This window comes from Grampus griseus, assembly GCF_964374135.1.
Source record: "Grampus griseus genome assembly, chromosome: 12".
NCBI classification, from domain to species: domain Eukaryota; kingdom Metazoa; phylum Chordata; class Mammalia; order Artiodactyla; family Delphinidae; genus Grampus; species Grampus griseus.
Window position 1 is genome coordinate 23,474,595 of NC_139006.1, and position 19,897 is coordinate 23,494,491.

Genomic DNA, 19,897 nt, shown 5'->3' on the forward strand with positions numbered 1-19,897 from the left:
GAATGGAGGGCAGCTGGGTAAGGTGTGCCCACGTCCCCACTCTGGCAGCCAGGCAGCTGGGGATGCGCGGTCTCCTATGGGTATTCGGGGAGCTCTTATTCCTCACCCGCCCGCATCAAAGAAGGAGTCGAGTCTCGCTGAAGGCGGAAGGGGATTTAGTGGAGCTGGGAAGGGAAGAAAGAGGGTTAGGAGGGACCCCCGCAACTCCATCCCTGCTGGCTCGGGGACTGGGCGTCGGCCCTCAGCGAGGGTGGTGCTCCCGGGCCGCTGAGCGCTTCATTCTGTCCCCAGGGCTCAGGCAGGGTGGTGCCGCGTCCCCAGACCTACAGGTCAGCGCGGTCAGGAGCGCCTTCGGCGGGCCTAGCGGGCGACCGCAGGTACTCTGGGGGCACAGCCTCGTCGGGCGACGCCTTGCGGTAGAAGCCGAGCTCCTGCACCAGCGCGTTGATCTCCTCGCGAGTCATGTCGCTGAGTGGGATTCGCTGAAGCAGAAGAGGGGCGGGGTCAGCGCGCCGGGCCCCGCCTCTCGCCCCTCCTCCCCATTGTCCACCTCCCCAGGCCTCACCTCCAGTTCCTCAAAGCGTTGGCCCAGCAGCACGAGCTCCGGGTCGGCCCCCGGGAGGTGTTTCATTACCAGGTTGTGGCTGGAGATGGTGTTAAGGTGGGTAGTGGTGGGCGGAGGCAGGTGGGGTCTCCTGGGGACTTGCCGATGTGAACACTACCTCGTCTGCCCAAGCAGGGCAGGGATACCCATTTACACGTGAGGAAATTAGGGTTCGAAGAAGTAAGGGGGTCTCCTCTCTGTGCCGGTGTCTGTGGCAGTCATCACTAGTCAATTTCTCTTGCCAATCCAAGACCACCTCAGAATTCGCTGGGCAGCCACTATCAATCAATCCCACTTGTTAGTTGAAGACCATTTGTCATCCCTATCTGTGAAGTTAAGTGGAAGGAGATTCTTGCAGATACCCTCCCCTTTCTCCCTCCCCAAGAACAGAAGGAGGATACTAGAGTGGGATGTCCTGGGTGACGAAGGCCTTCACCTGGGGAGGAACCAGAACATCAGACCCCAACCATCTCCAGGTACCAACAGGAAACTGAAGCCCAGTGAGGTCACACAGCAAGCAAGGTGTAGGCTCCTGACTCCCAGCCCAGGGAAACTTCCCCACCCGGTCATTGGGACCATGTTGCCCACCCCCAAAGAGGCTCAGGGGGGACAGAACTGGGGATCCCTTCCTTCAAACTCACCTCCTTCAGGCGATTAAGCTGTCATCCCCCACATGTCTGGAGGGGAACAAAATGGCATAGGTCAGGAGTAACACATCTACCCTCACCCTCATTCCCCAGCTGGGCATTGGATTGAGCTGTGAATTACTCCCTGGAACAGCAGTTCCTAAGATGTGGAAGTGGAGGCCCCTTGTGGGTAGAAGGAGGAACTCTGTACAGATGGGAAAGCCGAGGCCCACCCACACCAGAGGAAAAGAGGAGCAAGACCAGAAACCCAAAGGAAACTTACCAGCCTTGGGGCTCTTGCCTGCACAACTTACTGACTCTTGACCCATGCCCAATGCCCAAGAGAAATGATCACCCTACCCCCTCAGGCCATAGAGACCTGGACCTGGTCTTTGGCCCCTAGAACCTCAGGGTGGAGGCAGACCAGAAGGAAACAGCTCAGAACTTCCCTGAGAGGCCCTATTAGAGACACCTACCATCTGGTCCCTACCTCATCCGGTGCAGAGCTGGCTCTCCCTGCCAACTGCAGCCTAGCCCTACAGACCATCTGGTTGCTTCCCCAACAAAGGAGGCTGGGAGGGCCCCTCCCTGTACTCCCTGAAGGGGAGTCCAGACCCCAGAATTACCATTCTAGTCCTCCCTCCTCCCCGCCCTCGCCACCCCCCTAGCTTTTTTCAGGCAGAAAACCAAGGCCCAGAGAGGGTCTGTGATGATCCAAGTTACACAGGGACTTTGGTGGGGCATTTCATGGCAGGGGAGGGTGGGGGGATTGCTGAGGAGTAAGAGTGGTAAGGCAGTTCCCAGCCAGGTGGCAGGGAGGCTCCCAGAAAGTCTCCTGTCTCCCAGGCAAAGGGAGTGAGACCAACCGGAACTGGGGTGGGGAGGAATTCCAGGAAAAAGAGAAGTGATGGGGGGATGGGAGGTTGGACTCCAGAGGACAGATTTGGGAAAGTCATAGGCCGGAAGAAGTTAGGGGACAGGGCCAATGTGTCTGGGGCCCAATGTCTGGCCGGATGGGGAACTGGGGAGGGTTTCAGATTTCCAGGCCTCAAGATCGGTGGTCTCGGGCTTCCACGGTGGGTGCTGGGGCGTTCTGGGGCTGGGGAGTGGGAGGGACAGTCCTGGTGCCGAGGGGGACATGGGAGTCGGGAGGGTCCTGGGTCAGAACGGGCGGTGATTCCAAAGCCAAGGGGCCACGGGGTTAGGGGTCGGTGGTGCCTAGCCTGGGGGCCGCCGCACTCACCTCTACCCGGCCTCGGGCCAGGCCGTGTAGACGGTTCCAGTCGGGCCGGAAGGCGGTGGTGGCGGCCGCGACTGCCGCGAGGAGCAGCAGCAGAGGCGGCGAAAGCAGCGGGAGGCGCATTGAAACCCGGCCGAAGATGATCCGCAAGCTAGAGGTGAACCGTCCGGCCACTGCGCCACGTCTGGGCCCGCGAGCTGGCCAGGTCCCTGCTTGAGGTCCCACCCCGCTAGGGACCACGCCCCCAGCTCTCGGTCTCCGCCCAGGGCCTGCGTGGGGGCTGCCCGCGCTCTCCCGGCGGGGTTTGGGCTCCTCTCTGGCCCTCAGCCCTTTACTTTCCCAGCCCCGAGAGTGTCCACCCTCCCTCTGCTGACAGAGAGCATGGACGCTCCGACAGGATGCGGCCAGGCAGTGCCCCCTCATGCCGGCAGGGGGCGCGGGCGGGATGCGGACGGACACGCGAGTTTCTGGGTCAGACACCCGATTTGAAGATGGGGAAACTGAGGCCTGGGGAATCCTTTTTTGTGTTTTTTATTTCTCTGGATGAAATTCCGATCTGGATTTCAATTTCCTGAGCACACGTGTGGCGATGGGAATATTACGTCAGTGCTGGGAGGATAAAAGGGTTAATACACATTAGAAAGCTCTTTAGAACAGTACCTGGCACAGTACCTCAGAATGGCCCCATGAACTCCGTTTTACAAGTTAGGTAACAGACTCAGAAAGGTAAAACAATTAAGTTGTGGATCTGGGATTTGAACCTAAAACATGCCTGTGTTCATCTCACCAAGACAAAGATAACTAGATCAGCATGCTACTTCCTCTCTTCAAGCCTAAGGCAGACACAGCACATTGATCACAATGCTCTTTCCCACCGAATCTAGCCTGGGACTCAGAATCCTCCTCAACATCAAACCAAGGCTGCATTATGACCAGTTTTGCCTTCCTGGGCCCCTTCCTTTATTAAAAAACATATATTAAAAATTGGATTTTACAACTGCTTTGATTTAATAAAATGAATGTAATCCAGGCTGGATTCATGATTACTTATTCATTTTTTTCTTCCGATTTTAAAGGAAGTTAAAATTAAAATATTTTTGTGGACCCCTAAAAGTATGATGGGCCCTAGACACTGAGCCTAATGGAAAAGTCAGTTCTGCCCTTTGTTCATACCCTGCTACCTCCCATTCACTGACTTGATTGTGAAGATATAATAATAATAGACTTAGGGCTGTTATTTAATATCCATTCTCTATAAATGCATGAGGACACAGTAAATATAATTGGTTCTATCCAGATTATTGAAATGACAGGCTATGTCTAACACTCTATTTACTGCAGTGGAAGTGGGAATTCATCCAAGCTTTCTGAAAGGCAATTTGACACAGTAAATCAAAACCCTAAAAATGTTTCTTCTACCCAGTATTCCACTTCTCAGAATTTGACCCAAAGTAATCTTCAGAGAGGGAATCAATTGTTAGGTCAAGATGTTTATCTAGACACTGTTTATCATGGTGAAAAACTGGAGAGAAGACAGAAGCATGTCACAGCAGGGGATGAGTTAAATAAATGGTGATACCTCCTTAGGGTAGAGAACCAAGCAATTGTTTAAAATGATGCAGCATACTGTTGAATGACATGGAGAATGTTCATAGTTATGGTATTAAATTTTTTTAAAAAGCTATGAAACAGTAATATCAGCTGGGAGTTGCGATGCTCTGGGCTGCAAGTCAGAGAAACCTCAAGTTTAACTGGCTTAAACAATGAAAGGAATCTGTTAGCTCAAATAACAAAATAGTCCAGGCAGGGAGGGCTTCAGGTGAGGTTTGATCTGGTTGGTAAAGTCACCAAGACCTGATCTCTTTCCATTCTGCTTCTATAACATCAGCTTATCATTAGCCCAATTACCTTCATGGTGTCAAGATGGCTGCCGGTAGTAACCAGTACCACCACAGACTTCTTCATTCATATCTAAGCAAGGGGAAATCTTTTTTTTTTTTTTTTGGTAAACTTCTCAGGAGAGAAAACAAGCTTTCTTTCCCAAAACCCCCAGCAAAAGTCTCCTTATATCTCACTAGGTCCGTCCATGATCTAATCAAGTGTCTGGGGAAATGCAAATGCTCCCTGGCTTAACCAGTTGGGACCCATTCCTGAAGATTGTCAAGGATATGAGCTGCAATGGATGTATGGCGGCAACAGAGTAGCCAATGGATTTTATAAAATATGTATATATAAATACATACGCCTTCACCAAAAACCATAATCTAAAGGAAACAACCCAAGAAGTCAAAATGGTCATCTCTTGGTAGATGAAATTATAGGTGAATTTTTTTTCTCCTTTACAATATTTTTCTGTGTTTTCTATAATAAACATGTGTTACCTAAACACAAACAGTAATATTTGTTAACAAAAAGAATGGGTCATATGCCATGGGTTCCCTCTACCCCACCCCACACCCCAGCAAGGGCCTCAGATTGGCTGAATCCAGAGGCCCCGTGGAGCCCATGGCTTTTCTGCTGACAGAGCCAAACCTCAGCACCCCATGGGCCCACACTGTTCACTGGACAGGTGCCACCAAACCACCCTCATTGCATTAACCTGGACTCTGTGTCCTGGAGGGGCCATAGCCTGGGCTGCTGAGTGTCGACTAGCCAGCTAGTGGAACTGATGGTAGTGACTGGCCACAACAGTACCAGGAACATTCCGGCATCAGCAGTCATGGGAGGCCCAGGATCTCCCAGAACAGATCTCTGCTCATAATCCATGCCTTTATGGGGCAGTTTGTAATCTAGGCCAGCAGCCCTGCTCAGGTGGGGCTGGGTTTGGGGTTTAGTCTGTGATAAAACCAGGCTCAGACAAGGTCAGGGTCAGTCCTTAGCCTATGCCCAGGTTCAGAACTGAGTCTGGGGCTGGAGTCAGGGCTCAGTCAGTGACTGGGATTTGGTCTCCGTCTGTGACTATGTTCAGGGCTCAGCCTTTGACCAGATTCAGTGCACAGTCTGAGGTCAGGGACTAGTATGTGACCAGAGTTGTGTGACCCAGGGTCAGAGCTCAGTTTGAGACCAGCGTTCAGTCAATGATTAGATTCAGGGCTTAGTCTGTGACCAAGATCAGGGCTCAGTCTGCCACCAGGTTCAGTTAATGACCAGACTTGGATCTCAGTCTAGACCTGGGCTTGGGGCTCAGTCTAAAATCAAGGGTTAGTCCAAACCAGGGTTAAAGTTCAGTCTGTGACTGTGGCTCAGTCTTAAGCTAGGATCAGCGCTCGATCTGGGTCCAGAATTGAGGTCTCCAGTTGGAATCAGGCTAGGTCAGGCTTGGATCAGGCTCAGTACTTGACCAGAACCAAGGCTCAATCTAGAGCTGGGGTAGAGGCTCAGTCTTAGTGTGGGATCGGGGCTCAGTTAACACCAAGATTAAGGCTCAAGCTGGATCTGGACTCAGGGCTAGGGTTTAGTCTGGCTCTGTGCTCTGTTCTGAGCTCCAATATAGAAGTTTCTGGAGACCTGGGCACCAAGGGCAGGTCAGCATGCAAGAAAGGAGAGCCCCCAGGCAAGCTTCTGTCCCTGCAGTAAACCTCTCTTTGCCTGCTGAAGCCAGTTGTCCTAGAGCCTTCTAACCTACATGGCTCTGCTGCCCGAGATCCCCTCAAACCAGAATAAAAATAGCCATTCATTTCAGAGCAGCTGACAGCGGGTGCCAGCCTGACTGGGAGGAGGGGAAGCTGAGGAGAGGAAGGAAGGATGTTTGAGCTCAGGCCCCAGCTGTGTGACCTTGGGAAAGTCACTCCTCCTCCCTGAACCCATTCCTGAGGAGCAGAATGGGAGGTGAGGATGACACCTGCCCCAGAGGTGAGAACGAGGGGAGAGTGATATAACATGTGGCAGTTGGTACCAATAAGGAACTCTGGAGTGAAGCCCTGGGAGGAAAAATGCTCCTCCAGGTCCTGTATACTTTCTCCTCCAGGAAGCCCTCCTTGATGCTTACCTCTTCCACCTTCCCACACTACCCTGTAGCACCCTCTATGTCTCAAAACATTTCTCAACTAGTGGCCACAGTGTGACCTCCCTCACAGGTGACCAGCGAGCAAAACGAAGAGGACAGACCCTTCTGTACCATTACCATACTCAGGTGCCCCTGGCAGGTGGATCGAGGAAGAGGAAGAGGAAAGAGGAAGAAGCACGTCTCTCTCTCCCTTCCCTACTTCTGGGGGATTTACTCTGAGCCAAAGGGCCATGAGGGCACGTGTCCAGAGTTTGCATCCTTTCACAGCCGGAACCTTTCATGCTCCATACCTTTGCACCTGCTGCTCCCTCTGCTTGCCGGGGTGTTTCTTCTCTTTTCAGTTTGGCAATACAGATTCTCCTTCAAAGAATAGGTTCAACAGGAACCTCTGTGGGGGAGAATTATCCACCATCTCCCTGGGAACCCCATGCTCTGTCCCCTGCTGGCTGTGTAATCCCTAGGCCTCAGTTTCTTCCTCTGTCAAATGGGGATCTTATTACCAACATCACAGGGTTACTATGGAGAGTAACTGAGATAACCCATCAACCACCTCCTTTCCTATCCCTGACCCGAACAGCCTGGAGGGTAGCACTAAGATTTCTAGGGTGGGGCAGGAAAATGTGTACTCTCTGCCTCAGTACACCACCCCCTACCCCCAGGAGCGAGGGAAGGGAGGGAGCCAGGAGGTGTCTCCGGAGACAGCCACCTCCAGGGGGGTGGTTCTCCCTGGCAGCTGCCCCCAGCCTGCCACCCTGAGCCCCAGAGCCTGTTATCAACCTCCTTAGTCATCACACCAGGAGCTCAAATATAGCTCTTACCCTGTTCTCTTCTCAGCCAAGGTCCGCCCCCTGCCCCCTTCCCCTAGCAAGGCCATGTCTGGGTCTCAGAGCCCCTTTTCCTTCCCCCCGACCCAGGAATGCAACTATGCTGGGCCTCAGTTTCAGCATCCTCCAAATGGGCAGGTTGGAATAGATGATGATGATGGGGATGATGATGATGATGATGATGATTGTGGTGGTGGTAGTGGTGGTGATGGTGGTAACTCCAGGGAAGCTGCCCTTACTGAGAGCTTGCTTGTGCCAGGCTCTGTGCTAAACTCTTCAGATGTATTATCTTGTTGAATTCTTACAGTAATCTTGGAGGTATCTACTGTTTTTATCTGCCTTACACAGACCAGGAATCTGAGTGACTCTTCAAGTAAATCAGTGGCAGAGACAGAAACAAAGTCCCCTGAAGGATCTGAGCTCAGGGAGGGGACATGGTGGAGATCCTGGCTGCCCCACTGGGGCAGAGGAGCCCTTTGAATACTTATTTGCATGACATTTGCCTGGTTTCTCAAGGACATTGATGCCCCTGTCTCAGCCCGGATGGTTGAGCCCTAGGACTGCTTCCAGGGACTTGGATCTGTCTCCCATCACTTCCAGGATTGCAACAGAAGCCAAGTACTCTTGGGGGCCTCAGTTTTCCCATCTGTAAAATAGGAGTCAGAGGGCTAGGCAGGGTAAGTTCAAAATTTCCTCCCACATCTGGTGGCCTGAGCACCACCACCCTGTTCACGCTCACTTCCTCCCTCACCACCACCCGCATCTTCACCTCCAACTCCACCACCACCTCTTCTTCCGTTAACATAACACCCCCACCACCTCGTCTGCCCCCATCCCTCCTCCACTGTTACTATAACCCCCATCTCTTCATTCTAGCACCTCCACCATCACCAACCTTTGTTATCATCTCTACTATTGCCATCACCATTACCTCCACTACCTCTTCTATCACATCCATCCCACCACTATCACCTCCACTTTGCCAGCACTGTCACCTCACCACCACCACCAGCACTGTCAGTCCTCACTTCCATTATAATTACATACATTATCATCTCCACCCCTTCGATCACCACTGTCGTTACCTCCCCCATCACCAACGTCATCACTTCCACCATTACCACATTTCTACCCCAGGACCCTAATATGGCCTGGGTCTCTGCCCCTGCAAATTCCAGCCTCATAGAGGTGCTAGCCCAGAAACACAGACTAGACTCAGAGACTAGCAGAGGTGGGAAGCCCATCCAGGAGAGGGAATGAGGTATCTGTCCATGTGACTTTCATGCAGGGGACCACACCGGTCCATGAGGATACAGAGGTGACTGTTGATCAGCAGGGAGCTCTGGGCACAAAACTCTGATCATTTTCTGCCTAAACTGAGTGAGATCACTCCTCTGTAAGCAATCAAGCAGCTCTGGAGGAATCAGGGTTTCAGGGACTGCTTAGCAGATAAGAGTGAGAGTGGGGAAGAGGCAGAAGCAGAGCCCACAGCTATCTCCGGCTGTATCTGAACCTGTCACTCATTCACTCTTCTCACTGATTGATTGATTCATTCAACAAACACTTCCCTAGGTCTGTTGGAGACCAGGCCCTATGCTGGGTCCTGGCCAAAGAAGTTCCCAGACCTGTTTTTGACCCTCCTGCCAGTCTGTTCCCCCACTGCTGGGCCTTTCTCCACCCCAGTTCCCTTCCCCCAGACATCCCAATTGACTCTTGTGGTTCCTGGGTCACTGAGGCTCAGGGGACCTCCCCAGCTCACCAGGTGACCTTGAGCAAGTCCCTCTCCCAAGCCACACCCAGTGAGTCTTGGAGGAGGAAAGTTGAGAGGAGCTGGGCTGGGCCTGGCTGTGAGGACATCCAAGGGCAGGCTCAAGGTGTCTGCAGAAGAGGAGGGGCCAGTGCTGAGGTTGAGATGGGAAAGATTCCAGTTGCTGGAGCCTGAGTGTCTGGCTCTGGGATGGGAAGGATAGAGCCAGGAGAGGGGCGGGCACCAAGGCCTGAAAATGGGGCAAGGGTGGGGGCCAAGGCAAGCCCTGAGCTGGCAGGGAGTCAAGAAGGTCACAGGATCAGAGCAGGGACTCAGGTGTCTCTGAAGCCCTGGAGAGGGGGCTGACCTCTGAGCTACCTTACCCTCAGGTGTGTCAATGCCCCTCCCTTGAGCAAGGGCTGGCCAGGCCTACTGGCTGGAGGGTGGGAACAGAAAGACAGCTTCCACTATGCTGCCAGCTGGGACCTGTGCCAGGCCAATGGACCCACTCCCCCTGATTCCTCCCCCACCATGACCATTCCAGGCTCAGCAGCCAGTCCCCAGGGGGTAGGCCACCTTGCCCTGGCCACCTCTATGTTGGGAAGTTGGTGCCTGTGTCTTTAAATTCTCAGCAGGTTGAAACGGCTGATGACATCACTGGTTCCCGGGAGCTAGCGGAGGAGCTGGAGCCCAAGGGAACCCAGGCTGCCGGGGGCTGTAGACATGGAGGGCCAGGGCATCAGTGGCAGCGGGAGGCCGGGGGCCCAGGCTGGCCTGGGCCCCCTGCCCATGCCCCATGGGATTTCCCAAACTGGGGCACCCTCCAAGGTAAGACCCCTAAATCCTAGTTCCCCCATTCCTGATCCTTAATCCCACACCCCCCCACATACTGCAGGCACCCTGGTGCCCCAGCTGAGGGGCTGGCACTCTCCTCTGCCCACCAAGCAGGGGCTGGGCAAACAGGGTACCCTAGGGGCTGAGGGGGTAGTGATGGGACACTCAGAGAGAGATGGAGTTAGCTGTCTCCAGGACCTCCTGGGAAAGCCCTGGACCAGGTATCAGGGGACCCAGCTGTGCTCCAGCTTTGCTATGTGACCTTGGGCAAGTTGCTTGTCCTTTCTGAGCTAATGCAAAATGAGGAGGCTTGTCCCTGAAGACTGAAACTGTGACATCTGGGATGTCTAAGTTGTTAGTGCTGGAGGCGGTGTGTGTTTGGGGTGGGGGTTTGGAGTGGGACACTAGGAACCAAGGAGGATGCCCAAAATGCAAGCCTCAAAGATCTGAGTTTGGGGACAGAGGTGGAGGCAGAGTTTCAGATTCTCTGAACCAAGCAGGACACGGGATGCAGACAGAACTGCATCTCTGGAGGCAGGGATGGGGCCACCCCAGGGTGAGTGTAAACCTTCGTCTACCCTCCCTGGCAAGGGACACTTTATCCTGACTTCTGGAGACAGGGGCATCAGACAGGGACAGATGGGAAAGGAAGAGGAGGTCCTTGCAGGGCCCCACACCACCCACTCCACCTGCTGGACATAAAGAGGATACCTGCTTGCCTGTCCTCACAGGTGCGGTGACAACGGTAAGAGGGTACAACTTGTGCACAGTGGTGCGGCGCCAGGATCAACAGAATCCTGGACTTGCTCTGGGTGTTAGAATCACACTTGGGAGGAATGACTATTCCATGGAGCTCAAATGGAAGCCTAGCAAATTTTGGCTCGTACATGCAGAGGATATGAGACCTAGGCTTCCCAGGATCAGGTGTGGCCAGGGATCCTTCACCAGGGTCCTTCATTTTAAGACAGGGAAACTGAGGCCCTGGGCAGGGAAGTGCTTGCCTAAGGTCACACAGAGCTGGGCTGGGAATCGACATGGCCAGTCCCAACCCAGGCTCTTGCTCCTGCACGGAGCTCTAGGAATGGGTGACGAGGACAGAGAGGGCTGTGACCAAGGAATTGGGATGTGGCGGGGGGAACCTGAGGGTTCCTGTGTACTGTGGAGGAAAGGGGGTGGTGTTTAACAGGCTGGCCCCAGGGTGTCCTGAGTGGGAAGATCTGGGGGGGTCAGATCAGTAGCCCTTGGCTAGGGGAGCAGCAGGGACTGCAGGGGTGGGCGGTGCTCAAGGAAGCTGACTCCAGCCACCCAACACTCCAGGGTGGCCAGGGAGTGGGTGCCAGCCAGGAAGGCAAGGAGAGCCCTCAGGTCCAGGCTCACACTCTGCCTCCTTTGAGTTGGGGGTCTTAGTTTCACCTCTATGAAAGAGGTGTCACAGGTGAGGGAGGGGATAGGTTTCCATGTCCTGTTTCCTCCAAAAGAGAAGCTGATTCACAGCAGAATGGATTGAGGTGAGAAATTAGGAAGAACTTCCTCAGAAAGATGTGCCTTTCTTAGCTAGACAGAGTCTGCTGGGGTCTATATGGAAGTGGAGGCCTGGTTAGGGTTGACTCTGAGTCTCTGACTTGTCCTATCCAAGATGGACTCACGTTTTCAGCTCTCAGTGAAGGAGAATGCAGCACCAGTATGCTCGGAACCAAGGTTGGCTCTGACACCTGTGGGGCCACCAGCAGCAATGCCATCTTCCTCAAAGGGGCCAAGCCTGGCTCTGGCGTCTCCCCGACCCATCCTGGCTCCAATGTCTACCCCTGGAGAGCAGAAGACAGCTCCTGCCCATCGCAGCTCCAGACTGGCTCCAACACCTGTGGGCCATTTGGTGGTGTCTGCCTCGGCTGGGCCGAAGCCTCCTCCAGCTACCCTGAGGCCCAGGCTGGCTCCACTGTCCAGGGACCAGAAGCAGGTGCCACCTGCCTCCATGGGACCCAAGCCAGCCCTGGCTGCTTCAGGCCTGAGCCTGGCCGTGGCATCTGAGAAACAGCCCCCACAGCCCCCCTCCAGCTCTTCCCCAGTGCCCAGTCCAGTTCTGTCACCCTCTCAGGAACAGGCCCTGACTCCAGCATCCATGACATCAGCCCTGGCCTCTGTGGGATGGACACCAGCTAAACAGAGGGATGCCCCAGCCCCTAGACCTCTCTCCCCTTCAGAAGGGCATCTCCAGCCCCCCACTCAGACATCTGGTCCTGTGGGCTCCCCATCCTTGATTCAAGCCCCCCCAGACCCTCGGATCTCCCCCTCCTTCAGAGCCCGGCCTGAGGCCCCCCGCAGCAGCCCTGAGGATCCTGTCCTGTCCCGGACACCACAGACTCTGCCCCTGGATGTGGGCCAGGGTCCTCCAGAGCCTGGCACTCACTCCCCCGGACTTCTCTACCCCACCTTCCGGCCAGGGGCCCCCTTAGCCCAGACTTTGCCCCCACCTCTGCCCAAGCCACCCCGATCTCCCAGCCGCTCCCCCAGCCGCTCCCCAAACCGCTCCCCGTGTGTCCCCCCAGCTCCTGAGATGGCCCTCCCCAGGCCTGGCACCCAGGGTGCCGGGCCTGGTGGGCATCTGAGTCCCAACCTTCAGCCCAGAGAAACCCCAGCCCCTCTTACCACCTCCTCTTCTACATCCACCTCGTCATCCTCCTCTTGGTCAGCTCAGCCCACCTGCAAGAGCGACCCTGGCTTCTGGTGAGGGGCCCTCTCCCAAGACATTGCTGGGGCTTGAACTCTAAGACTAGCCATCCTTCTAGGGTGGCTTACCCTACTCCACCCCAGCTGACCTCCCTGAGGAAGATTCCCTGTGGGTGTTAGGCCCACTCTGGGGCCCTCGGAAGACAGCATCCTCTCCTAAGGGACTTGCCTACCCCGCCTCAGTTGATCTCCCTTGGAAGTCTGGTGGAAGGGACCCTGGGCCCACTGTGGGTCCTTCTGAGGGCTTATACTCAAGCTTATTTCCCCAGAAAAAGCCCTGTGGGAGGGAGGTTGAGGGTAAGAGAGTGGTCCCCAGTAGTAACCCCTTCTGTACCCCCACCTCCCCAGGATCACTGTGGTCACATGGAACGTGGGCACCGCCATGCCCCCCGATGATGTCACATCCCTCCTTCACCTGGGCAGCAGCGATGACAGTGACAGGGCAGACATGATCGCCATAGGGTGAGGGGACAGGGCGAGTAGACTCCCTCCTGAGCCCCTCCTGCCTCCCAGACCCTCTCCCACGGGAGGGGTTTCTAGGGCGCCCCCCCCAATCCGAAGGCCGCCTCACAGTCCCCCACAGGTTGCAGGAAGTGAACTCTATGATCAACAAGCGGCTCAAGGACGCGCTCTTCACCGACCAGTGGAGCGAGCTCTTCATGGACGCACTGGGGCCCTTCAACTTCGTGCTGGTAACTCCTCCCTCAACCCCCGGGCAGGTGGAGACCCCTGGATTACTCGGCCCTAGCTCTGCCTTGATTCACCGTGGGGCCCGCTGGGCCTCGGTGGCCGGGTCCATGAAATGGGAAGATGGAAGAGCAGACCTTTAAGAACCGGAAAAGGCGGGGGCGGGGGAGTTGTGTCCTGCCTCTCAGCCTCCTCACGCCTCTGCTGCAGGTGAGTACTGTGCGGATGCAGGGCGTCATCCTGCTGCTGTTCGCCAAGTACTACCACCTGCCCTTCCTGAGGGATGTGCAGACTGATTGCACGCGCACTGGCCTGGGTGGCTATTGGGTGAGCGTGGAAGCGGCCTGGGAGGGTACAGGGCCCTAAGGGATCCGTAGATTAGTCCCCGGACCCCCGCGTACTGGCAATATCCCCTCCCCAAGCTACACCCCTTGCTCTGAGGCCTGCCTCTCCCCACCCACCCCCACCCCTCGTTTTCTAGACCCCGCCCCTTTCTGTCCCCGCCCCTCCTATTGTTCCACTCCTTTCCCTAGAACCCACCCCTCTCCACACCTCCACGGGTCCTGGGCCTCACCCGCTGACCCCGCCCACCCTAAGCCCGGCGGGCCTCACCTCCTAGCCTAGGCCCCGCCCATAACCCACCCAACCTTGTTTCCCAAGGGCAACAAGGGTGGAGTGAGTGTGCGACTGGCCGCCTTCGGGCACATGCTGTGTTTCCTGAACTGCCACCTGCCGGCCCACATGGACAAAGCGGAGCAGCGCAAGGACAACTTCCAGACCATCCTCAGCCTCCAGCAGTTCCAGGGGCCTGGAGCTCAAGGCATCTTGGATCACGAGTATGGGCCGGGGCGGGACCTAATGGGGCTTGGGCGGGGCTAGTGAAGGAGGGGTGGGACTCAGGGGCGAGACCTGTGCGCCTAGTGGGGAGAGGCGGGGCCTATGGGGGTGGAGACCACCCACACTATAGCTAGGAACAAGAAAGCTGGTAAGTTTGATGGGGAGGTGGAGCCTGCAGGGTGGAGCTTTGCTGAGGGGCAAGGCCTTGCTAGGGGTCGGAACCTAACTTCTAGGTCTACACCCCCTGCTGCTCCGTGGTGGGCTGGCGGCCCTGCAGCAACCCACCCACCCTCTGCGTCATCACTAGGAGCAGCTGTCGGGTTGGATGGGGGCAGAGAAGGATCTGGGCTGGGCTCTTCACCCCATGGACCCCGCTGACCCCCACCTCCGAACAGCCTCGTGTTCTGGTTCGGGGACCTGAACTTCCGCATCGAGAGCTACGACCTGCACTTCGTCAAATTTGCCATCGACAGCGAGCAGCTCCACCAGCTCTGGGAGAAAGACCAGGTGGGGAATCCCAGCCTGGACCCCAAAACCCCAAGCACACAGAACATGCCCTAGGACCACCTGTACCCTAGGCTATGGTCCTTGCCCTCACCTGCCCTGCCCAAGCTCTTGTCCAATTCTGTGCTTCTGGACCCTCACAGCTCAACATGGCCAAGAACACCTGGCCCATCCTGAGGGGCTTCCAGGAGGGGCCCCTCAACTTTGCGCCCACCTTCAAGTTTGACGTGGGTACTAACAAATATGATACCAGGTGAGCTCAGAACTGGGATGAGAGGTGGGGATGTGGGCTGAGGTCTTCTGGATAAGGGAGACAGGAAAGAGAGACAGGAGGCAGAGGTGCCTTGACCCCCAACCCCTGATACTCAGCCTACCCTTGCCCACCGCAGTGCCAAGAAGCGGAAGCCAGCCTGGACAGACCGTATCCTGTGGAAGGTCAAGGCTCCAGGTGGAGGTCCCAGCCCCTCAGGACGGGAGAGCCACCGGCTCCAGGTGACCCAGCACAGCTACCACAGCCACATGGAATACACTGTCAGCGACCACAAGCCCGTGGCTGCCCAGTTCGTCCTGCACGTGAGTCCTGGCCTCATCCTCCCCGCATGACATCCCCAGGCCCAGCTCAGCAACCCACTGCCCACCGGTAACCCCTTAGACCTGCCCTCAGCAGCATCCACTTGTCACAGCAGACTGGGAATGGGATTATGATCTCCATTATTTATGTGCGATGCCATGCAGTATGTGCGATCTTAGTTCCCGGACCAGGGATCGAACCCATGCCCCCTGCATTGGGAGCTCAGAGTCTTAACCACTGGACCACCGGGGAAGTCCTATGATCTCCATTTTCAGGTGAAAATTCTGAGGCCCAGGGACACAGCACCCCTTGCCCCGGGTCACATGGCTACTAAAGGGAAGATTAGGATTTGCACCCTGGCTAGTCTGATTTCAAAGGGTATACCTTTTCCACTAATCTCTATTTCCTCTTTTCTGAGAAAGGCTAGGGCAACTTATGTTAAAATTCACATACATAATAAGACCAGCCACGAAAATATTTACTCAAATCCCATGTAGCATTCATTCACATTCTTTTATTATTTTTTTACCATCTTACCATATGTGATGGGGAGGGGGAGTAGAGATACAAAAAAATACAAAGCTAAACCCTATATAGTTACTATAAAATTTAGCATTGTGTTTAGGATTTTTTTAATTATAAATTTTTATTGATTTATGTATTTATTTTTGGTTGCATTGGGTCTTCTTGCTGCGCGCAGGCTTTCTTTAGTTGCGGCGAGCGGGGGCTGCTCTTCATTGTGGTGTGCGGATTTCTTATTGCAGTGGCTTCTCTTGTTGCGGAGCTCAGGCTCTAGGCATGCAGACTTCAGTAGTTGTGGCGCATGGACTTGGTTGCTCCATGGCATGTGGGATCTTCCCACACCAGGGCTTGAACCCGTGTCCCCTGCATTGGCAAGTGGATTCTTAACCACTGCACCACCAGGGAAGCCCCTGTGTTTAGGATTGGGGCTCCTAGCTGCCAAAGGAAAAAGGGGAAATCCGAGAATGTCAGAACTGGATCTTAGAGACCATGTAGTCCAACTTTCTGTTAGTGGGGTAGGCATGCGCCCCAAGTTGCACACAGGCTCAGCAGCAGAGTGGGGTGGAGCCCAATTTCCAGTCCTGAAACTCAACCCTGGGCTCTCCGATTCTCTTGATCTGATAAGAGGGAGCCCAGCAGACCAGAGAATGTTTTCCCTGCTAACTTTGTCATATGGTCAGTCAGAGGGACAGTGGCCAATGTCCTCAGCTGGGAATGGAAATCTGCCCGTGTCTGGCCTCCCATGACCTTTGGTAAAAGCCTTGGGTGTGAGGTTTAACCCCCAATCAGGGACCTCACCTTGAGAACCACTCCTTTTGGGTGCCCTATCCTTCCCTCCTTATCTAGAACCCTGTCTCTTGTAAAACATTACCTGTTGAGCACCTACTATATGCCAGAGCCTGTGTAGCCTACTTCATGTATGTCATCCCTTTGAATACTGTGGTAGGCCCTGAGGATGTCTAAATTCTCCTCCCAGTTTTACTGATGAGAGAAACAGAGGCTCAGAGAACTTAAATCTCTTATCCAAAGCAACACAGCACAGGACTCAGCAGGAGTTTTGACCCCACAAGGCCCTAAAGGGTATTTCCAAGAGCGCAACCTGGCCAGACCTGTTGTTAGGAACCCACAGGCAGGGAGAGGATGTGCTGGTTTCTTCTGGAGCAGCTTGGCTTAGAAGCTGAGGAGGGAGAGAAAGTTGAAACCAGATAAACAGGGAAGCAGACAAAGCCTGAGGCTGGCACCACCGAGTCTTTCCCTGAGGGACAATACCCTGGCCAATACCCTGGCCAATACCCTGGCCACCTGCCACCCCAGCAACCCCATCCACAATGTGAACCCCTGCTCAGCCTGGGGTGACCCTGGGAAGAGAAGATTCTTTTGTCTCCATGGACTGATGACAAACAAGGTTAATAGTGGTTCCTTAATACAGGTGGGGAAACTGAGTCTTACTTAGCCTGATGAGGGGCTTACCTGAGGTCATGAAGCAGGTTAGTAGCAGAGCCTGGACGGTCTCCAGCCATCTACCCAGAGCTCTTCTTGCCTGCTCATGGGTGTTCACTTTACTCCAGAATATCCAGTGCATCATGGGACTCCTTTGTTAGCTTATAGGCAAGTCATTCATTGAGCACCTACTGTATACTGAGAAGTTTATAGGATGCTTTATATGGTATCTCATTGAATCTGCAGAGCAACCCCAAGAGTTAAATAAGATCATCAGAGTTTAAGGACAGGAGCCCTTCTATTCAGAGAGGTCAAGAAACTCACCTTGGGTCACACTGCATAACAATGGCAGAGCCAGGGCCAAACCCACAGTCTACTAAGCTTCAAAGCTGTGTTCTCACTCACTCCCTAAGGAGGCTAAGGACAAAAAGAGCCCTGAGCTGGGAGGCAGGAAACCTGGCATTCATCCTAGACCTGTTCTTCCTCAGTTTCCCAGCCTGTGCAGTGGCTTCAAAGGCCCTTCATCTCAGCCAATTTGTGCCGACGCAGGCCCAAGGACTCTAGGTGCATAGAATGCTAGAGGGTCTCCCCTGATGTTGCCCCCTGCCCCTGGGCAGTTTGCCTTCAGAGACGAAGTGCCGCTTGTGCGGCTGGATGTGGCGGACGAGTGGGTGCGGCCGGAGCAGGCTGTGGTGAGGTACCGCATAGAGACGGTGTTCGCCCGCAGCTCCTGGGACTGGATCGGCTTGTACCGGGTGAGACGGGCAGGGGTGGTCGGTACATCGGGGAAGGAAGGGCCTGAAGGGGCAGCCAGGGACCCATGTGGGGTCCCTGGCTTCCCCAGAGTTTAAGGCTGCTGGGGTCAGACCTTAGGGGTCACGACCCTGATTGCTCTCGCCCCAGGTGGGTTTCCGCCACTGCAAGGACTACGTGGCTTATGTCTGGGCCAAACACGAGGATGTGGATGGGAACATCTACCAGGTACTTAAGGGGAGGGGGAGAGTGGGAGGAAGTCCCCATTGCCCTTGGGGGCTCAGGATTCAGCTTGAAGGGTCCTGAGGCTGCCTCCCTCACCCCAACCTGGGCCTAAACCCCCTGGCCCACCAGGTGACATTCAGTGAGGAGTCACTGCCCAAGGGTCACGGAGACTTCATCCTGGGCTATTATAGCCACACCCACAGCATCCTTATCGGGGTCACTGAGCCCTTCCAGGTAAGTAGGCCAGGCTGCAGGGTCAGGGGCACCAAAGGAGTATTCAAAGTCCTCTACAGCTTCTACATTCTGTTCTGTGACCTCCTACAAGTATCCTGACCTTCCTGGGTCTGCCAAGGGGGAGGGCAGGAGTGGTTCCCAGAGGCCTCAGTGGCCGGTTGGGGAGAGGGGCACCCCAGTGACCAGCCTTCCCCCCAGATCTCACTGCCTACCTCGGAGCTGGCCAGCAGCAGCACAGACAGCTCGGGTGCCAGCTCGGAGGACGAGGATGACAGCACCCTGGAGCTGCTCGCATCCAAGTCCCGCAGCCCAAGCCCTGGCAAGTCCAAGCGGCACCGTAGCCGAAGCCCAGGTCTGGCCCGCTTCCCCGGCCTCGCCCTGCAGCCCTCGTCCTGTGAACGCCGTGGCACCAGCCGAAGCCCCTCGCCCCAGAGCCGCCGCCTTCCTCGGGTAGCCCCCAACGGGGGCAGTGATGGTGGCAGCCGGGGCAACAGTGAGGAGGGGCCCCCTGGGCTGCCTGGGTCCTGGGCCTTCCCACCATCTGTGCCTCAAAGCCTGGGGTTGCTGCCTGCCTTGCGCCTAGAGACCGTAGACCCCGGTGGTGGCAGCTCCCGGGGACCCAATCAGGAGGCCCCGGCCCCCGACAGCCTGTCTCCCAGCCCCCAGGGTCAGCAGGGCCTGGAGGAAGGGGGCCTGGGGCCCTGAGGGTGAGGTGGGCAGGCAGGCCCAGGTGGCCCCCTGGGGCTCTGCCCCAATCTTCTGCAAACCCACCTGCCTCCCTCCTGCTGCTGCTCCAGCTTTATGTGCACCTACCACTCTGTTCTGGCCAGGGGTGGCCAACTGGGGTTCCCCAAACCTGGTCCTGGCACCTCAACTGTGACAATCAGCAAACCCCTATCCCAGCCCCCATCTGGGATGGGGGAGCAAACCTAGAGGTCATCAATTAGGAATTAAATTCTCCAGCCTCACTCCTGACTTCTTCCTAACTTGTTAGCAGTCTAGGGTTGGGGGCAGTCAGAGGAAGGGACTAAAGAGATGAGAGGATGACAGATCTGACAGTTACCAGGCACCAGCTGTATACATTACACATGCCATGTCCTTTAAGCTGCACCACAAGTTGTGGTGTTGAGTTCAGTGTAGTTCTTAGCTCCATTTCACAAGTGAGCAAACTGAGACCTCCAAGTGGTTATGTGAACCTTTAAAAATCAGATGCCTAGGGCTTCCCTGGTGGCTCAGTGGTTGAGAGTCCGCCTGCCGATGCAGAGGATATGGGTTCGTTCCCTGGTCTGGGAAGATCCCACATGCCGCGGAGCGGCTGGGCCCGTGAGCCATGGCCGCTGAGCCTGCGCGTCCGGAGCCTGTGCTCCGCAACGGGAGAGGCCACAACAGTGAGAGGCCCGCGTACCGCAAAAAAAAAAAAAAAAAATCAGACGCCTAAGCACAGTTTGGCTGTGTGCTGGAGGGAGGGAACATTTCCTAGGTGCTGAGTGCTGTCCGTGAGTTGGTTCGCTTAATC

General features: G+C 55.4%; 2 protein-coding genes across 7 annotated transcripts; one reads left to right on the top strand and one right to left on the bottom strand.

Annotated features, from left to right (window-relative positions):
* Positions 1-2: 2 nt before the first annotated feature.
* Positions 3-2,837, bottom strand: SELENOM (selenoprotein M). The gene is made up of 5 exons (XM_082667346.1): positions 2,474-2,837; positions 1,246-1,281; positions 1,006-1,040; positions 566-644; positions 3-482 (listed from the first exon to the last, which is right to left on the bottom strand). The coding sequence occupies exons 1-5, from the start codon at positions 2,591-2,593 to the stop codon at positions 324-326; spliced, it is 429 nt and encodes a 142-aa protein (XP_082523472.1). The 5' UTR covers positions 2,594-2,837; the 3' UTR covers positions 3-323.
* Positions 2,838-9,625: 6,788 nt separating this feature from the next.
* Positions 9,626-19,086, top strand: INPP5J (inositol polyphosphate-5-phosphatase J; the record flags this gene model as incomplete). 6 transcript variants are annotated; one of them, XM_082668170.1, is made up of 13 exons in its annotated part: positions 9,626-9,875; positions 11,518-12,605; positions 12,957-13,070; positions 13,192-13,300; positions 13,506-13,622; positions 13,956-14,131; positions 14,528-14,639; positions 14,780-14,889; positions 15,026-15,209; positions 17,787-17,924; positions 18,073-18,150; positions 18,277-18,381; positions 18,580-19,086. In XM_082668170.1, 13 exons carry the CDS (start codon positions 9,771-9,773, stop codon positions 19,084-19,086), a joined length of 2,943 nt encoding a protein of 980 aa, XP_082524296.1. The 6 variants fall into 6 exon arrangements, with proteins under 6 accessions (XP_082524296.1, XP_082524297.1, XP_082524298.1 ...); XM_082668171.1 differs by having other exon boundaries at positions 9,665-9,875; positions 11,536-12,605; XM_082668172.1 differs by having other exon boundaries at positions 9,771-9,875; positions 11,518-11,579.
* Positions 19,087-19,897: the final 811 nt, after the last annotated feature.